The sequence below is a fragment of the Papaver somniferum genome, chromosome 1 (assembly GCF_003573695.1).
Source record: "Papaver somniferum cultivar HN1 chromosome 1, ASM357369v1, whole genome shotgun sequence".
Lineage (NCBI taxonomy): Eukaryota > Viridiplantae > Streptophyta > Magnoliopsida > Ranunculales > Papaveraceae > Papaver > Papaver somniferum.
Genome location: NC_039358.1, coordinates 74327118 through 74348477, shown reverse-complemented (window position 1 = coordinate 74348477; position 21360 = coordinate 74327118). Strand labels below are relative to the sequence as shown.

General features: G+C 36.7%; 1 protein-coding gene across 1 annotated transcript; it reads right to left on the bottom strand.

Moving 5' to 3' along the window:
• Positions 1-14111: 14111 nt before the first annotated feature.
• On the bottom strand, positions 14112-17006 carry LOC113330424. Its single transcript, XM_026577240.1, has 2 exons — positions 15309-17006; positions 14112-15215 (listed from the first exon to the last, which is right to left on the bottom strand). The coding sequence occupies exons 1-2, from the start codon at positions 15505-15507 to the stop codon at positions 14380-14382; spliced, it is 1035 nt and encodes a 344-aa protein (XP_026433025.1). The 5' UTR covers positions 15508-17006; the 3' UTR covers positions 14112-14379.
• Positions 17007-21360: the final 4354 nt, after the last annotated feature.

Sequence of the window (21360 nt, the reverse complement as noted above, 5' to 3'; positions counted from 1 at the left end):
TAACATTCAGAGATGGGAGTTGTTGCTACATAAGCAAGAAGGGAACGATCAAATTACCAGGTGTACCTGAAATTAATGATGTAGTCTACGTAAAAGGTATGACCGCAAATCTTCTTTCTATTAGTCAAATCTGTGACAAAGGCCATCCAGTTGTCTTCAATTCAAATGGATGTGACATTGTAGACAAAACTGGGAAAGTAATTTTTCAGGGAATTCGTGGCAATAACTGTTATCTTCTGGATACTCAGTTCAACAATTGTTGCAATTTGACTAAAGTGGAATCTACACATCTTTGGCATGAGCGTTTTGGTCACATCAACTATCGTCTTCTAACTAAGATCATTAACAAAGAACTTGTTAGAGGCGTTCCCAAAATCAATGCAAAAATTAAAGGTGTATGTGGTGCCTGTCAAAAGGGTAAACAAACGAAAGTTCACCATAAATCATCTCGAGATATTCTCACTAAAGCTCCACTCGATTTAATTCATATGGATCTCTTCGGATAAATTCAACAACCCACGGTTGCTGGTAAGAAGTATGCTTTGGTTATGGTAGATGATTACACCAGGTTCACTTGGGTTGCATTCCTATCTCATAAGAATGAAACCCTTGATGAATTCAAGATTATTGTTGATAGAATCCAGAACGAACAAGGTCGCAAACTAAAGAAGATTAGAAGCGACCGTGGAACTGAATTCAAGGAAGCCAAAGTGTTTGAATTTTGTGACGAACTGGGAATTATTCAACAATATTCTTCACCCATTACTCCTCAAGCTAATGGAGTTGTACAAAGAAAAAACAGAAACATTCAGGAAATGGCCAGGGTAATGCTCTATAACAAAAACTTACCTTTAAGGTTTTGGGGAGAAGTTGTCTTCAAGCATGCTATTTGATCAACCGTGTCTATTTACGGTCTAAAACCCTCAACACTCCTTACAAGTTGTGGTACGGTAGAAAACCCAACTTGCACTATCTTCGAGTGTTTGGTAGTAAGTGCTACATTCTAAAAGATCGAGAACAGAGAGGGAAATTTGATACCAAAAGTGATGAAGGTATATTCCTTGGCTATGCTTCTGATAGTCGTGGTTTCCAAGTATTCAATCTCAGAACCTAGGTCATGATGGAATCTGCTAATGTTATCATAACATTGATGATATTAGTAACTTTCATCGTGACAATCCTTCCGTTGAATTGCCTCCAACTGAGACAATTGATAAAGTCAAAGAAATACCATATTCAGTTGAAGTCATCCCAACCGTTATTGATCCTGATATTTCTAGTGACCAGGAGAAGAGCACTGATCAGGCTACTCCTGACGAACAAGAATGTGTCCCTCCACGACACTCTGGGTTCAAAGGAATCATGATACAAACAGTATTATTGGAGGAAGAGATTCTACAGCTAAAACTAGATGAAAACTTCAAAATATGTGCAATTTTGGTAGTTATCTGTCACAAGTAGAACCAAGAAATATTGATGAAGCTCTTGGCAATCCCTTATGGGTGAACGCAATGCATGAAGAGTTAAATCGATTTCAGAGACAAGACGTATGGGAACTTGTACCTGTCCCTCCAATATTAATATTGATGGTACGAAATGGATATTCAAGAACAAGGCTGATGATATTGGCATAATTATTAGAAATAAAGCCAGACTTGTCGCTCAAGGATACTCAAAAATTGAAGGTATCCACTTTGACGAAACCTTTGCTCCTATGGCACACCTTGAGTCCATTAGACTTTTATTAGCTCATGCTTGTTTTCTCAAGGTCAAACTTTTCCCGATGGATATTAAATCCGCATTCCTAAACGGAATCTTAAAAGAGGAAGTCTATGTTGCTCATAAAAACCTTGATTTCCCAGTTCATTTCCTTAAAATCAAAAAGGCATTATATGGGTTAAAACAAGAACCTAGAGCCTGGTTTGAAAAACTTACCACTTCTTTTATTAGGAAAGGTTTTTCAAGAGGCGGAGATGATAAAACCTTGTTTACCAAATGGAGTGGGAAAGATGTTTCCATTTCTCAAATCTATGAGATGATATTATCTATGGTTCAACTTCTGAGAAGTTTTCAAAGGATTTCCAAGTTTCACTTGCCAAAGAATTTGAAATGAGCAATGTTGGTGAATTAAAGTTCTTCTTAGGATTACAAATTCAACAACATAAGGATGGTGTTTACTTATCCCAGGAAAAGTATGCAAGGGATCTTGTAACAAGATTCGACATGGATAAGTCATTTCCAAAACTGACACCTATTCCCACTACTGGTAAAATGCATAGAGATGAAAAAGGAGTAAAAGTAGATCAAAAATTGTATCGATCTATTATTTGTATCCTTTTATATCTTACAGCTACTAGACCTGATATTTCTTTTAGTGTTGGTTGTTGTGATCGATTTCAGGCTAATCCAAAGGAATCTCATCTTGCAGCTGCAAAGAGGATCATACGATATATCAATCACACTGTCGGGTATGGTCTATCTTACACCTTTGCCACTAACACTGACCTTTCTGCTTATTCAGATGCTGATTGGGCATGGTGTGTAGAAGATAGAAAAAGTACATCAGGGGGTTTCTACTATGTAGGACTGAATCTTGTGGCTTGGCATAGCAAGAAGCATAATTCACAATCCCTGTCTACACGTGAATCAGAATATATCGCTGCGGGTTCATGTTGCTCTTAACTTCTATGAATGAAACAAATGCTAGCTGATTATGGAATTGATACTGGAATAATGAAGATCTTTTGTGATAACTCTAGTGCGATTCGAATCACTGAGAATCCCGTTGAGTACTCAAGAACTAAGCACATTGATATAAGGTACCATTTTATTCGAGATCTCTATGAAAATGGTATCATAAGTATCGAATTTGTGCCTTCTGAACAACAATTGACTGATATTCTCACCAAACCATTAGATATTGCTACATTTTAACACTTACGACAGTCTATTGGTGTTGTTTTGGTTCATTAATTGTTTCTATAAGTCTTGCCCCTGTGCCTATCTCGATCTTTTGGGCAATTGAGTTTGAAACTCCAGTAAGTGTTTATCTTAATTTTGTATTTGTTTCCGTAGGATTGATTTTTCTGTTCTTTGTGTTGTGTCTTTAAAAGTAAAAATCCTTCTTTTCTCTTGAAATTAAGGTCGCTCTTGTAGTTCTTTCGAGATTGACATTTAATGAGGGAGAGTTCTTTTGAACTTGTGCTTAATTTCCAAATCTTTGTGGGGAGTGCGGCTGTGGAATATTTTAGGGGTTATCTTGTATCTTTAAACTCCTTGATGAATGCATTTAGCTTCGGATTTATGATTGCATCCAAAGAACAAGTTGATATATGCTTTCTTTTGGAAATTAAGCTTCGGCTTTATGTTTCCGTAGGATTGATTTTTCTGTTCTTTGTGTTGTGTCTTTAAAAGAAAAAATCCTTCTTTTCTCTTGAAATTAAGGTCGCTCTTGTTGTTATTTCGGGATTGACATTTAATGGGGGAGAGTTCTTTTGAACCTTGTGCTTAATTTCCAAATCTCTGTGGGGAGTGCGGTTGTGGAATATTTTAGGGGTTATCTTGTATCTTTAAACTCCTTGATGAATGCATTTAGCTTCGGCTTTATGATTGCATCTAAATAAAAAGTTGATATATGCTTTCTTTTGGTCATGAAATGTCTCTTTTGGAAATTTTATTAGGATCTCGTTCTTGTACCTTTGCCAATTTTATTGACAAAAAGGGGTAGAATTAATATGTAGTTTACACTACGAATACATATGGTTTTCGGATCATTATGTAAGGGAGAGTGGTTTCCATGTGATATGGAGTATTGACTAAGGGGGAGTGACATATCACCATAGTATTGTTGTTAAAGTTGTGATACAATTGAACTTTGACATTGTGTAAGGATACTATGACACTGTATAACAATGATTGAGAACTCTTGTTTTCTCGTTGTTATAGCTACAGATTTTCAACAACGATGATGCTAAACTTACAAACTTTGGGATCATTGGAGTACTTAGGAGTGACGAAGATTTCAAGTAATGTTGAAGATTAGGCATGTGGAATAGGATCTTCAAAAATGTATTTATCTTTTTTTTGTATTCCATATGTATTAATAGTTTTTCCACTAAAATTGACAAAGGGGGAGATTGTTAGAGCATTGCTCGGTCGAACTCGCATGCGTTGCTATCTCAAGCATGTTTTTCAATGTTAGTGATCAAAACTATAAGTCTTGATTTCTAGTCTCTTATATCTAAGGTCTCGGACTAGGATAGAAAGTGTAGTTGAGCTCAAGAACTCCATGGCAATCATCATACAAGACGAAGGACTACTCAAGGAACCGGTGGATCTTCGTCGACTAAAAGGTATGTGGAGACTTGAACTTATCTATCACTCAAAAGTCTATCTACTCTATCTCCTATCTTGAGACAAAAGTCGTTTTGCTATATAGACTTAGATTATACACATTTGGTATTTCGAGCCGAGTTTACTTCGCCTATCTATTTCTCGAAATATGTGTTGGTAAAGCTTTCGCTTTATCCAAGTTCATCTTTACCTAGTGACGAAAGTCATGTTATGTTTCAATCACTTTGAAAATTGCTCTGACGAAAAATGGTTTGTGAATAACAACTATATAACGTCCTCTGAGAGTGTTTCAATGATTGAAATGAGAGTTTAGATTGTATAACCATTGATGGATATAAGCATTGTTGTGGAAACACATATATGTTTAAGTACTATTCCTTGAACCAAAGTTTGCGAACTTTCTTGATCAAGAGAACCGGAATTGTTTGCACAGTTTGCGAACTCAGTCCGCGAACTGGCGGAAGTTCTCATCCGAGAATATCTGTTGGAGTTTTAAAACTCACTCAGCAAGCTTGGTCCGCGAACTGGAGAAGTTCTCAAACCCGAGAATTTCTGCTGGAGTTTGTGAACTCCATCCGGGAACTTAAGTCCGTGAACCCAGTCCGCGAACTTGAGTAGGTTATATCTAAAACGATCGTTCTTGAACTCATCTTTATTGATTAAGGAATGCTTTTGCAAACCGTAGCTATAAATTTCATGAACCGATTCGAGTGAATCAAATCGTTTTTGCTTCGATCGTGTCTTGTGAAGTTACATAAGATCTAAGCAATAGAACAACTCTCTAACTAGTTCATTTGAGTCATTTGAACTAGTTATGGTGAAGAAGAACATGGTTGATATGAAAGTGATCATATGGCTAACCATTTGGTTAACTATTGTTGAACCAACTAATGTGCAAGCTTGGGTACGGTTACACAAGCCCAGGAACGTGCATTTCACTTGTGTATAACAAGCTATGTTTTTGATCTAACGGTTGATAAATATTAGCTTGAATCTAATCAGTTTTTCATCTAACGGTGAATATTAAATACTTTGTTACTAAGCTAACATTGATTGCAAACCCTGATTTGAAAGACTATATAAGGGAGAACTCTAGCAACTGGGAAACCTATTCCCCACACATTCTGTGTGATACTAGTTGTTCTAAGCTAGAGTCGATCTCCTTTAACCTCTGGTTTTCTTTTCTCAAACCGGGTTAACGACTTAAAGACTTCATTGGGATTGTGAAGCCAGACCGATATTACTTTTCTTGTAGTTGTGTGATATGATCTTGTTGTTTCTATCGTACGAGTACAATTGGAATAATCGGCTTGAGATTTCTATCTCCGATAGGCAAGATAAAAAGTAATCACAAACATCTTCATCTTATTGTTTGTGATTCCACAATATATTTTTTCGCTGCGTCGATTAATACTATTGTGAGGTGATTGATAATACTACACTACGCCAGAAATCACCTTTATTGACAGTCCTCTCCCGTCAGACGGCCTGTCATATTTTAAGGTGTCAAAAACCTTATTTGATGGTAACCTACTATCAATAAAAATTAATGATAAACTACAGGCTATGCTTGTCAATAATTTTTGACGGGCCTTACTTGTCAATCAATTCAAAATTGATTTATTAGCCTACAAACATTTCTTGATAATTATATAAATAATTTTATCTCTTAATTAATAATTAGAAGAAACATTAAGACATTCTTAACTTTAAAAAAAGTTTCCATAAATCGTAAATGTTTAACCAAACTGATTCTTCATCCAAACAACATCCAACAAGACCGACATAAGAAAAGACAACAATAGACAAGAAAAGTAATTCATTCAAAAATACAATATTGAAGTCTAAAACTAAAGTGACATAGTTTACTACCCATAAGACTGAATTCTTGCTTTTGGCCAATTGATACCTTCCCAAGCATAACATCACGAAACATTACATCTTTCATCATACAACTCTGCATCTTTATCAAATATTTATTTAACAGTTGCGTTATAAACATGTTACATGGGTGCAGCTACAGTATTGTAAGTTCCCAGAGCAATGGTTTTACCTTTAAAGTTTTTTATGAAGCATCCACTAGCAGGAAAGTCGAACTCATCACACGCCTACATGCATCAATGCCAAGCAAAAAGAAGGTTCAACAATAACTATCTGAAAGAAGCATCTACTAGCCTGACAAATTCTCATTATCTGAAATAAGGTGAATGCTAAGATACATGAGTCAGAAAGTATTAACTATCCAGCTCTCTACTGTAATACAATTGTTCCATTAATTCAAAGTGATATGCACAAGGTGACTGCTCACATAAACAAGAAATCAGACTCTTTAGCTTTACAAGTGCTTGTAAACATCAAATCAAACAACAATCAGAACCTTAAGAATAATCATGAGATACTGAGGCAAATTGGAAGGTTCAGTTCTGCCTAGACACGATAATCATCATAATCATAAGAGAGAGAATATTCTATTTCGTAGCTAGAAAATTTACTAAGCAATTACCTAAAACAGACCGATATAAAAACAACATGATCAGAGGAGTGGCAGAGTTATAATAATTGGATTTGAGATGAAAGGATATAATACCTTGATGAATTTGAACAAGGATATAACAACTTAACCATATTGGTACTATAACGTACCCTCCAGCATCGATTCTGCCATAACACCCTCTTCTCCATTTGATCTGATGGAGAAAGCAAGAAAGTTGAAGGTTGGAATCATTCATACAGTTGTAGCTTACAAGTTAAGATGCTTTACAGGACAGTCATTCATCAGTTGATATCTGAAGAATGTTTGATGTTATCATGCATCAAGAGTTTGGATACTCACCATTATCTCATTAACTTTTATAAACATCTTCGATAGCTACTGCAAATGGGTACTCCCACATCGCTCGATCACCTTCTTGATTTTGGAGAAGATTCTGAAAAGATCTCTGCAAGCCAAAATTTTGAGCACTTAGTTAAGTTTACATGAATAACAGAAGAACAAAGATACTGATAAAAGTACAAAATGGGAATATTTCTTCAACATCCAATTAAAGAAACGGGGAAGTGAGGATGTGAGCAACACACTTTGTATGCCCTTGCAAAGAACAATAAATTCTTCAATGATATGAAACCATCACCCTTTATGAAAGGAAACAACTATTCACAGATTCATTATAAAATAAGCAACATACAAGACACGTCACATCTATAAGCAAAAAATGTAAAACAGAACATACCTGAAATCTGCAGATGGGTCTTTTCCTTGCCATCCCATGTCCTTCCATTGTGTAGATATATGCTAACCTCTGAAGTTCTTCGCCAGGATATGAAGCATCACACAAAGCCCTCATTGTCTCCTGAAATCATATAATTGCAATAAGAAATAGCAGCAAAATACTTTGCATAAGTGGATAGGTACATCAGAATCAGACGCAGGGGAAGCCTAAAACAGTAAGATTAAGGGACTAGGCGTGTATTTATATACAAGATACAAATGAATCAACTTCTATACAAATGTTGCTTCTTTAACCAGATTTATCGCTCAATATCAGCTATGTATAACAACAAGGTACAAATACTTAGCTGCAACCAAGACAACTGAAATCAAATTTCTGTAATAAACAACAAATTAAATCTAATGCATCAAACTTCCACTATAATTCAGGGGCCTAAATGTAAAGGACCGAACGAAAATGTATACGACAATAGGATACGGGTTCATAACTATCATCAACATGATTAGAAACCAGTAACAACAGACGTAAAATATTAATGTTGGTGGAGTCCACATGAGCATACCTCCAGCAACTTCAACTTAATGCTGGTGGAGTCCACATGAGCATACCTCCACCAATCTCGGGTTCATAACTATCCATTGACGATCACAAGAAGTGTGAACCAATTAGTTGCATTATCTCGACTCAGTCCATAGACAATCACTTTCGGAGAAAGGACTTATACGTAGGAAGAGTTTTATATTGAGGTATATTTGGGTATCCTTGTCTTTTCAGATACGAGATCGAGACAATACAACAACGAAGTATGTTTACTTGATAAAAAAGGTTCGGACTTAACCAAACACAATAGGATTACTTATCAAGTAAATATGAATTAATGTGTATGTAATTTACTTTAAATTATAATGACAACAATTATAATTGCGTAAAATAAAAGTAAATGACACAACAAGATTTTGTTAACGAGGAAACCGCAAATGCAGAAAAACCCCGAGACCTTGTCCAGAACTGAATATTGTCAGGATTAAGCCGTTATACAAAATCAAACCAACTTCGTATAGTTGAGACCAATCAACTAAACCTATAGTTCACCTAGTTCCGTATGTATTCCCACGCCTCCGACCTGTAATAAGTCGCGTACTTGGAACAATTCCTTTGGTTCGTATTCCAAACAGTAAAGGAACAACAAATATGTTTGGTATCAACTCTTTTCAACCAAGTGATATGAGTTCGACAAAGGCTCTTCTGTTTATCTCAATAAACTCCTTCGTCAGGTTCTTATATCTATCTTATTATCAACTACCGAAATAATTGTTAATATTTTGCAATCAATACTTTTAATGACAAAGAATTGTATTGATGCCGATCTACACAACAAATCAATCTAATCTACCACAAGGATAAACCGATTATAGTTGGATCCTCTTTTACCGAAACAAGTATTGTGCACATCAAATATTATGAATCCCAAATCAGAAATCTTCAAAGTGTTATTTGTCTTCAAATCTTCTTAGATCTTCAATAAACACCTGCACACAATCAACTTGAATCTCTTGTGATCAATCACGCACAGAATGGAGTCTGTTAACAATGGATTATCACAAGATGTATTTAGATCTACAAACATTTTAAAGATCCCCGTCGAAACTTCGATCTAGTTTGAGTGAATCTTATATCAGAAGAGAAGATTCTCAAGCATAAAAAACTAGGTGCAATCAAAGTTCAACCACCGTTAGTCAATTAAATCAATCGAAAACAAAAGATAAACCGCAATTATCTAGTTTCCCACCAATGGTACTAATAGAGCTTCTCAATCTCAAAGAAGACTTTAAACTGCGCGTCCGCAAGATATTTCACCTAATTAGGTTACTCTCCTCTCCGAATAGGCATCTTCACCAGTAGCAACACAACTGAGATAGTTCTTACTGTACGAGGATTAGTTTGCTCGAAATGCAAACTTTCATATTTATAGACCAAGGAAGTTTGGACACCAAGGAATTTCCAAAACCGAAAATATTCTCAAGATATGCAATATATTCCAGATTCGGTTTCCATAATTCCTGGAAATGCTTTGTCCAAAATAATGACCGAAAATCTCTTGTAAAATATCCAACTAGAAAATGCACACTAATAATTTTCATTTTCCTAAAATAAAATTAAAAAACTTAAATAAAGTATTCTCAATTTATTTTATTCGATATGGGATTTTCTTCCTTTATCAATTAAGGAATAACTTTGAACAATTAAAGATAAGCGTTACCGCACATGTTCAAAGTATGTCGACATCCTTACTTTTTAGGTCCTCTTTCATACTTACACTCTTGAAACCGATTTGAAACACTTCCAAACAAGTTTATAATTGGTTCATCTGACTTTAAAGAACTAAGTGATTGATCAAGAACACTCAATCGCAAAACAAGTTTAGAATTGGTTCATTTAACGGTTCTACCTCTATGTGAGTATTGTGCATAGTCACACTAGCTTTCCAAAATTCGGTTGACTAGGTACTAGGATCGGCTCCCCACATATATATGGTATCTAACTTGTACTTGCTGCACATGTCCATAGGATTGGTTCCCCTTTTCCTAAAAACGTGTTGCACATGTCCTTAGGATCGGTTCCCTTTTATGTTAATAACTTGCTGCACCTCATACAAGGATCGATTCCCCTTTGTGATAGGTTTCACCTCTTACTAGGATCGGTTCCCCTTTACCCAGAGTCGGTCATACCAATAACACAAAATCGATCATACCATCTCAGGTGATTACTTAAGATCAATTTCACTAATAAAAGTCATACCAATACAAAAGTCAGGCCTTTGTGAATAGTTTTACCAAGAACATAAACAATTCATGAGCGGTTATACTAATCACACATATTGGTAGTTCAAAAGATATGCAATGAATAACAATACCAATAATGCCTGGAAATTTCTCTTTCGATTCACAAAACAAGTTCATGAATTTACTTCGTTAAAGCAAATGTACAAAATTGTTTATTAGGATGAAATCTTCACCTTATACCCATACATAATCACAATAGCATTCAAGCGATTATGTCGATGTCTTATCTACAAAGTTTAATGGTTAAGCAATAAACCTTGTATTGTATTCCTTAATATTATGTTTAACTAGAGTATAATCATTCATGCTTCGCAGTTTTGTTTTCAATATGCACGACTTGAAAGATACGTTAGGGAATGAAACAGTTCAAGTCAAATATCACTAACCTCAAGTGGAAGGATGATGTTGTCGTTGTAGCTCCTTAGTTCTTCACTTCTTCAAGTCTTCGCAATACTTGTAATGTCTCATATCCTAATACTTTCAAGCTAACCTATACGAAGTTAACTCTGGTACATAATCAAGTGACTCTTAAATGAGTTTTGGCTCACTAAAATATGACAACCAAACTTGATATACCAACGCTTGGTGGGTTTATCCGAGCTATGCTCTAACATATGTGATTCTCGGCGGTATCAATCTGGCCGTGAAATTGGATAATCATAAGTTAGTGGTCAATGGCGAAGCAATGATTTAAACGCCTGGTAGAATTCAACTCATAATTTTTTTTCCAAAAAATATGGTAGTTTTATATCAATAAGGTTAACAAACTTATTAGTAATCTGATTTACTCAGATAGGAGTTACAGAGTTTTTAGCTGGTAGCCTAGCAACAAGCTGGGCACCAACCCCTTTTTGAATAACGACACCCAATCTGTGAAAAATAAAACTACCTAGACCACTACCAACGTCATTACTAATTAAACAATTCTTCAGACGTTTGAAAAAACATAGTATCTTCACTAAGTTCCCCTAAGGTAGTAAAATCTAAAACACCTAAACCATAACCATGCGAAGCACATTCACTCAAATATTTATTGCGTTTACGGAAATTTCTCTAGAAATAGCCTGGTCTGGGACAAAAGCACGAATTCCATCGCCAGCAAAGGGTGAAACACCTGTGACATCCATACACACATCTTGTCCGTTTTCCCAGTTGAGAACGAGGATATCCACTGGACGTAGATCCTTGTTAATATTATATGATAAAAGACCTAAATTAACTTCTTTGCGTGCATGTACACCAGCTTTGTAACTAATATTCGCAGTTACATCATGAACCAAGTCATGAGAAACTTTAGTCCCACATCCTTGACACAATGAAGCGCATGATCACCAAAAATATCCATAGGCCTATTGCAACAAGAGAAGAACCCATCCTCAACAAATAAAGGGATACCGAGACGATAAAAAACTACTGCTCTGAACTGTCTGTGACCAAGGCACTGATCGGAACAGCTAAAAGGTAATCTTGAGCACGTTTGATCTGATTGCATTGCCAAAGAATGAAGTCTCTTGCAGATAAAGTAATCTGGTTTGAGATTTGTGTAACACCCCAATTTTCGGGCCCGGATCCTGCCAGGATCCCATACCCGAAAACCCAAAGTGCTACTTCGATATCATAACCGAAGACCGGCTACTAATCCCAAGCTCCTTAAGTAATTCATTTGGGCCTAATTAATTTATGTTCATGTTATCGTTTCAATCGCAGCGGAAAACTTAGAAAATTTATTTGGGAAGATCTGACCGTTGATTTGACCTAACTTTAAATCCACCAGAAACAAAACACATTTTTGTTCTCATATAAAAATATCAACACCGTTCAAATCTTAGGATTTAATTATTAAGTAACAATTTCAACACCAAATTGCCAAATCAAAAACAAGAAAAGATAGATTCCTAAAATTTTACAGGCTTCTTACGAGTTCCAAAATTTATGATATTTATATAGATCAATAAATACTGTGAACACTATTGGCCAATAATTTCCTAGAATTTTTAAATGAATTTTAATAGACTTAGATCACAGTCAAACTCGTAGTTGACCAGCATTATAGAAAAACAAGACTGTGACACCCTGTTTTAGAAAAATCATATTAAATCACCAACAACTCAGAATTGATTGAGGAATGGCATTTTAGAAAGATAACAGATAGATGTTCATTTTCTCAGTGACATTAAGGTGTAAAAATCAGTGGATCATAATTCTAAGATAGGATATTTACGAGACATTTACAACTGTCAAATATTTTTTGAATTTAATACGAATACAAATAATTATTTTAAAAATATGTATGCAACTCCGAAAATTCTACAATTTTTATCAAATATCTCTTAGGATGTTTTACATTAACTATAAAAATAATTATACCAAAAAGTGTAAGGAATTTAAAATTAAAATCAGTCAACTCAACATCATATAATATTTTACTGCTTTAAATCTAAGACTAATTACATCTTTAAAAATAGGATTCTAAGCATAAACGACAACTTTAAGTATCTAAAATCATTCTCTAAGCTCCACGATGATCAACTCCCTTGTCATGAGTCAAATATGGAATTTTTTGTCATAATACGACGTGAGTTGTGACACCCAATAGGAAAAGAAGCAACAAAACATTTTATGCAACATTTTTTAATTCCTTTTAAAAAAAAACAACTAGCAGGATCAACAACACCGCAAACACATGGAAACACCACATCCATAAATAATAATAAATTCAATCAATCCGCTCCCCCCAGGGAGCCCCACGTGGGTTTATGAAAACAAAACCGTTCCCAAAAATATCTCGTATCCCGTCAAAAATGTTTTTAAGAATCACAATTTATGGAGCGCAACCCAACATTCATAATCATGCTCACAACATTAATTATCATTTATATATTAATAAAAATTTGCAAACATAAATTTAATTAAAAAAACTTAAATAAAAGGAACCTTTTTAATTGTGTTGCGCCTACCTGAAATTGAAATCCAATTGATAAGAAGAGTATAACGCACCAACGAAAATAATCGAGGCTCCAACAAAAATATCCACAAAATGATTATCTACCAAATCATTTACGTATTAGCACTGATCGCCAAAGATGACTTACGTTATTTTATTTTTTCCTCTTCATATTTACTGTAACCTAAGCACCGAATACGAATGATGTTTCTGAAATCTAATTTAGGCGGCTAAGCAACTCTTTTAAATTTATAATATCTTAAACCCTAATTATTGTTAGCTAATGGCGTCGCGACATGCGGCACTAAAAGTATATTCCCAAGCTACTTCTGATGAAAACTCGGTCCAGGTCTTCTAAGTCAAAATGGTTAGACTAATTTACACGCACCAAAAGATTCGTCAACAAAAAATTTAACATGCATTAGGAACCCTATTGAACGGTGACACATGGCAAGAATCCACATAAAATCTTCAAATTGTTTTATTCGTTCCAGCTTGATTATGAGAGTCCAGCTCCAGCATCTCGTGTTTTCCTTTCTCTAAGGTCAAAGCTTAATTTGATGATAATCATGTCAACAACCAATGGCAAGTCGACAAGTGTCAACACTTGTCGTTAACACCATCCATTCTATGAGTGTAAATTCGTGCACACTCCTTAACGAGTGTATATTTCACATTTCAATCTCTACTCTTAATTTAATTTAGGGAGTTATGTAATGAGGGTCGTGATTCTAAACATGGAGGGTAATCGGATCATCAGTTAAATAATCAACCAATCAGAAGTTAACATGAAATATACATTCGTTAGAGGAGTGTGAACAGATTTGGACTCTCTATTTTACCGTAAATTATCAAAAACTAAGAGTAGAGTTTATCCTAACAGAACATCGCATTACATAGAAATTTACCGAAATACCCCTCTAACCAAATTACTAAATTATCCTTTATTTTAAAAGACGAAAGTACCCTTAAAATTGGGACGGATATTACATTTTGCTTCTTAACTGCATCAAAGTAAATGACTGCCAGGGAAGGCATAGAAGGGGGCAGTGTCATCGACGCAATGGGAGGGAGGCAAACCACATACCTGAATGAAATTCTGAAGAGCCAGCTGATAGGTAACCCCATTATCAGAGAAAGACCTACCAAGTATTGTCTTCCGCACCGAGGTAGTCTGACTTTGAGAGGCAAGATAACAATAGGTGTTAGTGTCTTCCATGGTATATATGCCAAGACCGCCATCTTTGATAGGAAGTGTAGCTAGTATTTGTTGCAAAGGACTAAAACCAGCTCCATCACCCGTGATTAAAAGCCTCAGATATTGAAACAAGTGGTTGTCAACAAGGTCAGAAGCCTGATGCAAAGCTGTTGGATTAGTGGTAAACATAGAAAAGTATAATCTAGATACCCCGACACAGTTACGAAGTAACAACATCTCACTCTGAGGGTCCCTGAGCTTTTTGATAGCAGACATTAGCTGAATAGTCTTATTCACCCTATGAAGCGCCATGTCACTCATGAAGTCCAAATCTAAACTCACAAGTACACACAAGAGCTTAACTCCCTTGATAGTCCTATCAATATCCGGGGGGAAAACACCTAACTCCATGCTGCGTGGATAAGGTGTAGGCCAAAAAACCTCAGTCTTCTTGATGTTAAGATGAAGACCTCTACTCGGACCTTCAGATTCGCTAATACTCAAAGCTTTGGCAACATCCATACTGTCTCCGATGATAGTTCCGTCATCTAGATACCAAGCGTGAAAATAAAGCATACAACGAGACGCAATAGACTTCACAAGAGGGTGAAGTGTCAAAGCAAACAAAAGAGTACCGAGAGGATCACCTTGTTGAACACCGAGCGCATAAGACAAGATATATTGGTCATAATAAAGTTTAGCAGACCTAACATAACAAAATTCAATCCAACGAGAAATACCTGTGCAGTGAAGCCGGACCTCTTGAATAAGACAAGACCTGCTCACCATGTTGAACGCATTCGAAAAATCAATAAGAAAAATTGACATACTATCCGAGTGACCTTTTAACTCCATCAAACCATTGACAGCGTGAAGTATACCTTCCCCACCCACCGGAACTCCAACACCAAATTGATAATCCCCTAGGTAAAATAGCATGTCTTTACCAACTGAAAAGGCAGCCACCTTGGAGACCAACCGTCGCCAAATATTACCAACCGCGATTGTCCTGAGCCCACCTCCGGGATTGAGTAAAGATGTAAGGGGTGCACTAGCGACGAGTTCCCCTAAAACCTTAGGGCACTTACCTGCCAACCAAAGGTTGACAACCCCAGTAATCGAAGCCACTAACTCGTCTGCCACTGCCGCTGCTGCCCCATTCAAGGCGTCTAATAAAAGCTGAGCACATAAACCATCACGTCCACAAGAGGTACCTCTTGGAAAACTCTTGATGGCACCAAGAACAACCCTTGAGTCAACCGTTATTGGGTCACAAACAACATCATCAAGCGGAATAGAAGGTGGAGAGGCTGCAGGGTGTTTGGATTGCAAATCTGCAAGGTATCCTCGCTGCGTGGTGCAACCCCGTGACGCGAATCACAGCTGCAAAATGCCCATACCCAATCTTCTTCCGACACGCGCTTAAATTGGCCACCTCTGGCTTCTCTTTGCTGTCTTGTTTAGCTGAATGATGTTGGATTGAGAGGCGTAGGAGCTTGGAAATCAGTGAAGAGCAGCCCATTGGCTCCTTCTAAGAAAGTAAGGCATGTTGGATGGCTGCAATTTGAAGTCGTTTCCTGTTGGAAGACTTCTCTTCAGCTGATCGAGTAGGTATGTATAGTGTAAGGTGCATATAGGGAGCAGCAGTAACCGAATCCAGGCCGTCAAATCAGCGGGTTTGCAAAGCACATTGTGCAAACATGTATTCAAAGTTCGAGAGAAGGCCAACCTACATTGATGAGGTATACTGGAAACTGTGGTGAAGCGTCTTTGAAAGACAGCCTTGAGCAAGTCAGGTGACAATGAGAAGGACTCATATTGTACCAAAGAAACAACGTTGTTAACTGACTCTGTTCCGACATCACTAACCCAGCCACAACAGACTCTGACGATGCAACACTGCCAACAGTGTTAGCTACAACTTTAAAAACAGCTAACACCAGGCTTCAAAGGTGCAATACAGTCATCATTCCTAGATACAGATTCACTAACAACAACGACATCATTCAGAACAGGCAAAGGCTTGACAATACCGTGTATGAGAAAATTAGCTGAAGCTCCATTGACAGGACCTGCAATGTATTCATGAAGAACTCCTACTAAGCCTTTACAGGGTGTTCTCCATGCATGTAAAGTCATCCAGAGACTACACAACCACATATGCGTCTGTTGAAGGACACTTTCCCAGGCGCAATAAACTTGAAGATCGTTGGAGATGATATCTTCTCATATTCCGTAGAAAAATGTCTATCCTGTAAATGGCGAGCAAAGGATCCCCTGGCATAACCTCTTCCATTCACTCCATCGAGAAAGCTATTAAAATTCTTGAAACGGCAATGGCAGTACCCATTATTTGAAGCAACCTCGACGAGACAAGGTGAAGGTGTATTTTGACGTATCCGATGAGAGGTAGAAGATGGCTAAGATGCAGGAGTATGATGTTGAGGAAACTGGGAGCAGGGAGGAACTCATGTAGATGCAGCCATGAAAGAAAATCTTCACAAACCCTAAAAAGAATTTAAAAAAAAAAAAACTAGAACGAAAAAGAAAGGGAAAACCAGGGAGTAAAACAAAAATCGTGGAAAGACGAAGAAAAAAGCAAAGGGAAAGAATAAAATCAAAACAGGTATATAGCAAGGATGAAACCAATCCATTGATTAACCCCAGCTTCCAGTCTCCGGTGCTTATCGCCGGAGCTCATCGCTTATGGTTTAGATTAAAATTACAAAATAAAATTGTTTAAACAAAATAAAAACAGACGATTTTATCGTGTCAGAAATATGAAAATAATATTTACAAAAGCTTTTAAATGCTAAATTTGAGGATAATTATCAAAAACTTAAGGAGCACTCCTTGAAATAATCGCTTTCATTTAATACTAACTAGATGACCGATGTTACGGCGGGACGACCAGACAAAAAATTTGATGCAAAATTAAATTTGTACTCACAATTTAGTTTCGTCTTAATGATACGGAATTGAACTTGTAAAATTTTAAAACGAAATTATAAAGCAAAGAGATGTTCAAACAAAGATTATTTTCCTATTTCTTACACGATAGAATCGTCTGTTTTTTTTTTTGAGTAAGATAATTTTGTAAACAATCCCTTAATCACCGGAATCCAGCCAAAAAAGCACATGAATCTTCTATCCGTCAGCGGAAGATTCTATTATGATACTGTCAGAGTTAACGGTCAACCTAATAAAATAGGTGGTCAACGGGTCAAGAGATAGGTAGTCAGCTGAGTCTTTTAGCTACATATGACTGGTCTGAATTATCTTACTCAACTGAGTCACAGAGCTGGATTGGTGATCGAAGTTGACTCGCCATATTGGAAATCCGGCCAAATCTCGGTTGTTTCTCGATCATCCATGACTCTTTCCATGCACATTCATTCCTAATCATTCATCTAACAGTTAATGACCTGAAGAACAACAAAATCTCTTCTCAATCTTTATAGTCGATCAAAAGAAAAACCATTAATTCAATTGCACCAGATCCCCCTTTATTCTTCTGTAATTTCTCAATTCAATTCAATACATCAAAACCCTATCTCCATTACCTCCTGTATCAAAATCTCGGTCGAACCTTCCTTCTATTTTCACAAATCCCTTAATCTTCGAGAGCAGAAGCTTTTCTTCTCTGAAATCCATCAACACCCTTGTGATCTCTTCATGATTTTTAAGGAGAAGGAAAAAGAATGAGGAAAAAAAAAACAAACTAAAATTCGGGATGTCGTTGGGTTCGATCCCGTGGTCTCTACCTAGATTTTTACTAGAACACCCTCAACAATCAAAAGATAACCAAACTCCGTGTCCTTTTTTTCTGTCCGCTAAATTTACGCGATGACCCTGCATTTTGTGTTGTATCTACGGTAGTTTCACTGAGAAATGGAAACATGGAGGGGGGTCTTTTGACATTTCATTGTCGATTGAAATCTGTTTGGGACACCAAATCCAATCTTTCCTATATTTTCACAAATTTCTTAATCTTCAAGAACATAAGCTTTCCCTCTTTGAAATCCATCAAAACCCTTATAATTTCGTCATGCTTTTTAAGAAGAAGGAGAGAAAAAAAAAACTAAAATTCGGGATGTGGTCGGGTTCGATCCCGTGACCTCTACCTCGATTTTTACTAAAACACCCTCAACAATTATTTCCAACCTCCGGGCCCTTTTATTTTGTCTGCTAAATTTACGCGATTACCCTTCATTTTGTGTTGTATTTATGGTAGTTTTAGTGACAAATGAAAACATGGAGGGGCTCTTTTGACATTTCACTGTCGATTGAAATCTGTTTGGGACACCAAATCCAATCATTTTGTGTCAAATTGGAAAAAAGTTTATGCTTCACAATGACACAAAGTTACCATATATAGGGTCCTCCCTCGGTTCGCTCGGTCGGCCCAATAATTTTCTAAAGTTTTTCGGCATTAGTTTAGTTAGTTAACTAAATTAGTACTAGCTTAGTTAGTTTTACGGTATTGTACTTTCCTAAATTTTATAAAATTGATCGAAACTATTGGGGTTTTGTTCCGTGAAGATTCCGGAACTTACCGGAACATAAGTTGGGTGTTTCCTAAGTTATGTGGTTTCCTAGTTTAGGATTTCCTAATCAAGGTGTGAGCTATTTTTAGGAGTTCTAAGACTTGGGGAGCAAGGACTTGTCTACTATATAAGAAGACTTATATTGTGAGTAGAAATCCATTCTCTTGATTATTTTCTTGGAGAATCCTCTCTTTAGGAGAGTGTTCGGGTCACAACCATTGTATCCTACGATGGTTGGTGATGGGGAAAAATCTTTGTGAGAAGAGAGACTTGTAGTGAGAACGGTATGGGAGAAATCTAGGGTTTCTAGGGTTCATACGGGGGAAGCTAGAATTCATGATGTTCTTTATGTTCTTGTCTAAAGTCGAAGCAACCATGGCGGTGGAAGTTTATGGAAGAAGAAGAACAAAGGAAGAGGTAAACTCTTCGTAATATGTCTTGTTGTTTCTAACGTTTAGCGCTAGTGGGCTATATAACTAGTTGATTATATGATGTGTGACGATGTAATAACTTGTTATGATAATGAAGATTCTCGGGGTGGTTTTTGGCCGTGGATGTATCCTACAAAGGTGAACCACGTATCTTTGTGTCGTGTGTGATTGTCTATTATCATATTGAGTATATATTCGTGCTAGTATTATCCGATAATTCTAATCTAAAGATGTGAGTGGAGGAATCAACCTAGTTATCTAAAGTAGGATGTTTCATGGAATTGACTTCTATGAAAACATGCCGGTTCTAGATGAATGTAACCTCGATTTCCCGACAAGTGGTGCGGTGAGCGTGGATAGCAATGACAGTGGTTCGGCAATTTGAACAAGAAATTTCAAATAAGAGAAAATCTTGGTTCATAACTGAATGATATAGATCATGAAGATGATGAGTAAATCAAGACCGAACAAAGAATTGGACGATATCAAGAAAGATTCGACAACTTTGCTTGATGTGACTATGATTCGTGTTGAAGGTGTTTTCTTTGCAAAGTAAGATCGTTCGTGGGTTCAACTGGCGTCTGCAAATATTGTCAGGAGAATATTTTGAATCATGGTGGTGCTAGGTGACGATCGTTCATACACAACATATGAACATTGAAGCATGTTTTGTCAACGTGGAGGATGACTCAAGATTGTTGGTTCTTGGAGTTGGTGAAATCCGTCTGGAATTGTTTGATGGCTCAGATCAAATAATGTCAAGTGTTAGACATGTGTCGAAGAAGAATTATTCTACTAAGGTGGGATAATGAGTGATCATGGCGATGAAGTAGTTTGATGCAAGTCATGCAGAAACTTGTATAAATTATATGAAGAAGTTGTTTGTGGTGAGGCTAAAATATCGACAAATAGCTATTCCGGTGGTGCAAGTGTAAAGGAGGAATTTGGTTTAGGTGATGGTTCAAGATCAAAGTACAAGACAATTTCGATTCGTGCTAGTGATGATGTCCGTGAGGATGGCCTTGTATAAGGTGGTAAACATTCATGCTTTGTTGGAGTGAAGACGAAGGTTTTTTTCACGTCACAAAAGGTGGTGATTGTTGGGGTTTTGTTCCGTGAAGATTCTGGAGCTTACCGGAACATAAGTTGGGTGTTTCCTAAGTTACGTGGTTTCCTAGTTTAGGATTTCCTAATCAAGGTGTGAGCTATTTTTAGGAATTCTAAGACCTGGGGAGCAAGGATTTGTCTATTATATAAGAGGACTTATATTGTGAGTATAAATTCATTCTCTTGATTATTCTCTTCGAGAATCCTCTCTTTAGGAGAGTGTTCGGGTCACAACCGTTGTATCCTACGATGGTTGGTGATGTGGCAAAATATTTGTGAGAAGAGAGACTTGTAGTGAGAAAGGATATGGGAGAAATCTAGGGTTTCTGGGGTTCATATGGGGGAAGCTAGAATTCATGATGTTCTTCATGTTCTTGTCTAAAGTCTAAGTAACCATGGCGGTGGGAAGTTTATGGAAGAAGAAAAACAAAGGAAGAGGTAAACTCTTCGTAATATGTCTTGTTGTTTCTAATGTTTAGCGCTAGTGGGTTATATAACTATTTGATTATATGATGTGTGACGATGTAATAACTTGTTATGATAATGAAGATTCTCGGGGTGGTTTTTGGGCGTGGATGTAGCCTACAAAGGTGAACCACGCAATCTTTCTTTTGTGTGTGACTGTCTATTATCGTATTGAGTATATATTCGTGCTAGTATTATCCGATCATGCTAATCTAAAGATGTAAGTGGAGGATTCGAGCTAG

Excerpts from the sequence above, each read along its gene's own strand:
- LOC113330424 (XM_026577240.1), bottom strand. The coding sequence starts at position 15,507 with ATGCTATTTTACCTAGGGGATTATCAATTTGGTGTTGGAGTTCCGGTG. Across the intron at positions 15,216-15,308 it reads GGTCCGGCTTCACTGCACAG|GTGATCCTCTCGGTACTCTT; the intron begins GTATTTCTCGTT and ends GTGTTCAACAAG.